The sequence below is a fragment of the Equus asinus genome, chromosome 14 (genome assembly GCF_041296235.1).
Source record: "Equus asinus isolate D_3611 breed Donkey chromosome 14, EquAss-T2T_v2, whole genome shotgun sequence".
Lineage (NCBI taxonomy): Eukaryota > Metazoa > Chordata > Mammalia > Perissodactyla > Equidae > Equus > Equus asinus.
In genome coordinates, this window is record NC_091803.1 from 24690985 (window position 1) to 24697245 (window position 6261).

The window sequence follows — 6261 nt, forward strand, 5'->3', positions numbered from 1 at the left end:
TGGAAGCATGGGTGATGAGATCAGATTCCTTTCTCTTGTGCCAGTTGAAAGGTATTTGCTCCTTTTCTCAAATCAAACAAAGAGATTCCCCATGTGACAGTAAAGGTAGTCCACATTTTCACTGTCTAGCTGTGTGGCTTTCGGCAAAATCCTCAGCCTTCTTGGGCCTCAGCTTCCTTATCTCTGAAATGGTAATGATAAAGACTTTTCTCTTAAGGTGGTTGTTAAATATGGCAAATAAAGTAGGTAGATTAAACAAGACAACCTATGAAAAGCTCCTACTAAGTAGTAGTCACTCAAAAAGGAAACTTAAACTAAAAGAAACATACTAAATCCTCATTGGAAGAGATGAAAGACCCTGGGCTCAGGAACAAGAGTGCAAAAGCCTTTAGCCTTGGAATAACACAGTCGCCACATTCAGAAGCTACGGGCCCCTGTCAGCACTAGAAGGGAGTCATACCTGGAACCCACTCTCCCCCACCCCCAGGTACACTTGTCTCCATCTGACTCTTAGGAACAATTCACCTGACCCCAAGGAGGCCTCCCCTTCACCCCATTCAGAGCCACAGGGCCATCTGTGAAACACAATTTATTATACAAAAGAAGGTGCACCAAAAATGCAGTGTTAGAATAGTTCTGTATTCCAAGGGCTAGGGGCTGGACCTTCTCCCTTAAAACCTCCTCACCCCAACCCTTGCTAGGGAGTCAGGCTGGGCGCACAGACCCCCAGCCCTGGTCCAGGAGAGTGAGAACAAGATATAGAAGCATAAGTGTGGGTCTAGGGCAGTGGGGCAAGCACTTCAACCTCCCAAAATAGGGAGGCTCCTCCTGGACCTATGCCTGGGGTAGAAACACCCAAATCCCTCTCTACAGCAACTAAAGCAAGAGTGTAAAACCCATCAAAATCTGAGGATGGGGAAAAGCTTCCCCCAAATTCCATCCATAAAATAGATTCTACAAAAATAAAGCAAGGGTTGGCAGCCTTCTGGGGCAGCTGGGTGGGCATGTAACTCTCTGACTTCCACGTCCTGTATAGGGGCAAGTGGCTAAGGGTCAGCACCAAAGGTCTGACCAGGGTCTGCCTGCCCTCCCCTCTACCTACCTCAATAGCCTTGGACTGAGGACCTTCCACCTCCTCTCAGTCCAGATGTAGAGTAGAACTTACAAAACCCATAGGACCAACTGACAGGGAGAATCCCTGGGAATGTGGGAGCCCCAAGGCCCAGCCCAAAGGATCCTGAGGGCAGGAATCTGGTCTCTACCTGAGAGTGGCCACAGGTAGTGTCTCCAGGCAGGGGCAGAGATGGGGTCTGCAGAACCCTGAGGGAGGCAGTGTTTGCAGCTATGGCTCACACCAGCCTCACACAGCCTGCAGCTCCCCCTGCAGGCGACTCAGCTCCTCTAGCTCTTGCTTGTGGCGGTCTGTCTTGTGTGCTACCAAGGAGCGGTAGAAATGCAGGGCAAAGGTCACGAACACAAGCCCTACAGGTACCATGATTGCCGTGGAGGCCATGGCTGCTTGCCAGCCTGGTCCATGGGCCCCACCACCACCACATGCTTGCTGGGGTGGGCAGGCCTCAGGCAGCTCAACCTGTGACGGGGCTACAGAAGCAGAGGATGGCTTGGAAGCTGGACTAAGGGAATTGGTCACTGATGGCAGAGTCCCAGGCACCTGGGAGGCAGGTACCATGGGGGCTGGTGTGCCCAAGGGGGCCCCAATGGGCACAAACTTGACCCAGCCAACCAGGACAACTTCCGCAAGGAAGAGGAAAGTGCCCAAGGCAGTGGAGAAGCCCCAGGCCAGCTCCACGTAGCGGTGGAGTCGCTGGTGTGGAGACTGGTGGACAGAGTTGAGGTTGTGGATGTTGCTAACGGCTTCAATGTGGGGCAGCAGACACGTGGAGACCATGAGTGCAAAGAGGTGCACAGCTACTAGCACAGTGGTGCAGGCACTAAAGGCCACCAGCAGGCCTGGTGGGTACTCGTGGTCGCTCTCCAGTTGTACCTCCACCATGGCCACCTGTGGGGACAAGAGGGAATGGATTGAGTGCCCATAACCTCCTCAACAATACAGGGGTTTTTTTTTGCCTGTTGTTATACATCGATGTATCCCCAGGACCTAGAACAGTGCCTGGCAGAAAGAAGGCATCCAGTCTTCACTGAGTGAATGAATGGGCAGCATTGGCAAGGCTCTGTCCTGTCCTGGGCCTTGGTTTCCCCACCTGGCTATCAAGAGAGCTGGATGATATTTCTTTTTCTTTTCTTTTCTTTTTTTTTTAAAAAGATTTTGTTTTTTCCTTTTTCTCCCCAAAGCCCCCCAGTACATAATTGTATATTCTTCGTTGTGGGTCCTTCTAGTTGTGGCATGTGGGACGCTGCATCAGCGCGGTTTGATGAGCAGTGCCATGTCCGCGCCCAGGATTTGAACTGACGAAACACTGGGCCGACTGCAGCGGAGCAAGCGAACTTAACCACTTGGCCACGGGGCCAGCCCCCTTTTCTTTTTTCTTTTTAAAGATTGGCACCTAGGCTAACAACTGTTGCCAATCTTCCTTCTTTTATTTTTTTTCTGCTTTATTTCCCAAACCCCCCCCCCCCGGTACATAATTGTATATCCTAGTTGCAGGTCCCTCCAGTTGTGGGATGTGGGACACCGCCTCAACATGGCCTGAGGAGCGGTGCCATGTCCGCACCCAGGATCCAAACCCTGGGCCGCTGCAGCGGAGCGCACGAACCCAACCACTTGGCCATGGAGCCGGCCTCTTTTTTTTTTTTGAGGAAGATCAGCCATAAGCTAACATCTGCTGCCAATCCTTTTTTTTTTTTTTTTTTTGCTGAGGAAGACTGGCCCTGAGCTAACATCCATGCCCATCTTCCTCTACTTTGTATGTGGGATGCCTACCACAGCATGGCTTGCCAAGTGGTGCCATGTCCACACCTGGGATCCAAACCAGTGAACCCCAGGCCACCGAAGCAGAACGTGCACACTTAACCGCTGTGCCACCGGGCCAGCCCCTGGATGATATTTCTGACAATGTTACCTTGTTATAACACAGGGGTTAAAAAGCACAGATTCTGGTGCTGGGCTACCTGGGTTCATTCTCAGCTCTACAAGCAGTGTAATCCTAAGTGACTTAGTTCTCTCTGTACCTCAATTTCCTCATCTGAAAAATAGGGTTGATAATAGCATCTACCTGGCTTATAGGATTGTTGTGGAAATTAAATGAGATAATATACATCAAGTGATAAGAATAGTGCAAGGCACATAGTAAGCACTAGGTGTTCGCTGTTATTAATAGGATGGACACTAAAGTTCAAGGCCAGGGTTTGCACACTGGCACACCATAAACCCAAGTCAGCGTACAGACATGTTTTGCTTGGCTCATGCAGTGTGTTTAAAAAAGAATTAAGTTGCCAACTTTTAAAACTCAAGAGATTTCATATAAATATTACCATTCCCAGATCCTCTTGAAAATTTGGAAGATCTGGTGACACCAGGACCACATTCCTGCATGGCAACTATCAGCTAGAGTTGTCATGGCTGCTCCCTTTGAACAGGTCATGGGGTCTCTTGATAGCCACAGTCCCCACCCAGCCAACTCTGGCATTTGCAAACATTTGAGTTGATGATCATGTTCTAGGCTTGTATAAATTTGGACTCTAGAGCCAAGTTCAACTCCTGCCACTTACTTGCTGTGGACCCTGGAAACATGTCTTAACACCTCTGATCCTCAGTTTTCTCATCTGTAAAATGGCCATAGTAGTGGTACCTACTTCACAGGATAATAGAAAGACGATGCACATAAAAGCCCTAAGCACAGTGCCTGGTACTTAGTGACAGTTCAATCCAATTTGTTTAGTATTATTCTAACCCAAGCCAACTGGATTCCAGAATCTGGATCTTTCTCCATGCTTAGTTCTTGAAGGATCCATGAGATTTCTCTGGGGCTGGGAGAAGAAGGAAAGTGCAGAGCTTAGAGGGTGGTGGTAGGAAGACAAGGCTGAGTATTTTGGGAAATTGGGCCATGGCGGGTGTCAGCAGGTGTTTTCCACAGACAGGGATCTGGGCCAGGCCAAATCCTGGTTTCTCCCAGAGCTTGATCCAGCCTTGCACTCCCCTGGCAGGACTAGGGCCAGTCCTGCCCCCAGAACCTTCTCATCTGGCCTCTTGATCCTGCAGAGAAGGTCCTGGGCCTTAAGCCATCATCCCAGCAACCTGCAAGTCCAGCAGCAGGCCGGATTGTCCCCTTGGGAACAGGCTGGACCATGGGGTGAAATGGGGGTGGGGGACCTCCCTCAGCTAGATCCATGGGGCTGCTCCCTTCCCTCTGCAGTCTGTACAGGGGAAGGGGAGCCAACTCCCTGTCCTTAGATGACCCCAGTCGGGGTGGGCTGGCCTGTGGGTCCTGGGCACCCCCACAGAAAACCTTAGACTTAAGATGACCCTTAGGGATAGACTTTCTCTTTGTGTTCACGTACAGAGACTGTGGCACAGAGGGGCAGAGACTAACTCAAATTACCTAGTGCTATGACCTGTCTATCTCATCTGGACCCGCACCCTCACCCCCTGGGAGCTCGTTCTTGTTCCTATGAGGACCCCCCTCCAGCCCACTTTCTCCTTCTTCCTGTTATGATGGTGGGAAAACCCTAGACTAACAGTCCAGTGACCCCGGGTCCTAGTCTATTTTATATCCTTCATCTGCTGAATGCTCTTAGCAGAGCCACTGCCCCATTCTGTGCCATGATTTCCAGGCCTGTCCAAGCAACAGATAGTCTGAGGCATCTCTGATGTGTGTCTTGCTCTGACACGCTTGGATCTAGGGTTTGATGACAAGAATCACAGCTCATCCTGGGGCGGGTACTTGGCAGGCTACAGAGGGTGCACCCTCCATGATCTCACAATTTCCCACTGGCCTAAGAGGGGCTGGAGGCCTGTCCAGGGTCACACAGCTGGCCATGAGCAGGGAGGAGCCAGGGCTTGTGCCTGCTGACTCCTCCTCACCCTGTGACCTCCCTCAGTCTCACTTCCTATGACGCCTCTGCTGGGACCATTAGCTGCTTTAATCTGCCCACACCTGCAGTTTATCAGCTTAAGAATCATGTATCAGTTTCCTCATCAGTTTCTTTCCCCATCGGCTTCCTCTCTTCTCAGAGCTTCCCTGGGCTGCACTAAGCACCCTTTGTGCCTGCTGGGGACTAACTGCCCTCCTTGGGATGGGCCCACCCACCGTCAGTTGGGTACCCTTCCATCCAGCTTATCCTCTCTGATCCCCACCTCTACCTCCAGCCCTGTTTATGCAGCCCCCACCTAGCTCTGATGTCCCTTTGAACCTTTCATGGGGGCCTAGTAATCACTTCTGCCTGGACTGTGCTCCTTTTGGACCTCTTTGCCCCATCTTTGCATATTTATCCCCTGTGGTGATCTGTCTATCCTCGTAACATGACTTCTGTCTGCCATTAAACCTCTGGGACTTGCTTATCCTCCCTATGGCCCATTCTGCTAGGGACCTGCTTACATACATACATACATACAAACATACATACATACACACACACACACTCCCCTAAAAGAGACTTGTGTAGTTCCTTGGGACCTTGTTCCCCTCTTTTACCTCTTAAAACCCCATCTTTCCCTTGCCCCTGCCTCCCTTGAGTACCCGCTCACTTCGCAACGGCCCGTGCCCCCCATGTGCCTCACCCCCACCCTGTGTGCCCCTTCCCTCCCCTCACCATGGCGAAGCCCGAGAGCAGGGCAGACGTGCGGCTGGAGGCTTTGAGCTTGGCCCGGCTGAGGTAGAGGCGGCGCCAGCTGAGCGCCCGCAGCGAATGCTGACTGGCCCCCATGAGGTCCAAGTAGCCGCGGTGCACGAACTCTCGGTACGTGGCCGAGCCCGCGGGGCTCTCGGCCTCCGGGTTCAGCGGGGCCTGTTCGCCCGCGTCCCCCTCGCCGCCCTTCATCCTGGGGGCCACAGCAACAGGCGGACTGGGCGATCACGGCGGGGCCGAGTCGCCTCGGGGGCCCCAGCAGGGCCGGCCCAGGCCGGGGAAAGGCCCCATCCCCCGTCGGGGCGAGGTAGGATGCGAGCAGCGGGAGCCCAGGAAGCGGCGGCCCGCGCGGAGAAGGAAGAGCAGGCGTCTGCGGGGAACCCTACGGGACGTAGCAGTACAGAAAGACCGAAAGAGGAACTGGGGCGGAGGCGGAGCTGGGGCGGCCACATGATGGGGTGGAGCCGGGGGGACCGTCCGCAGAGATCCCGAAGG

The 6261-nt window shown here is 52.8% G+C and overlaps 1 protein-coding gene across 1 annotated transcript; it reads right to left on the bottom strand.

Moving 5' to 3' along the window:
• Window positions 1-574: 574 nt before the first annotated feature.
• ORAI3 (ORAI calcium release-activated calcium modulator 3) lies at window positions 575-6193 on the bottom strand. Its single transcript, XM_014842367.3, has 2 exons — window positions 5731-6193; window positions 575-2020 (listed from the first exon to the last, which is right to left on the bottom strand). The coding sequence occupies exons 1-2, from the start codon at window positions 5956-5958 to the stop codon at window positions 1361-1363; spliced, it is 888 nt and encodes a 295-aa protein (XP_014697853.1). The 5' UTR covers window positions 5959-6193; the 3' UTR covers window positions 575-1360.
• Between the last annotated feature and the right edge of the window lie 68 nt (window positions 6194-6261).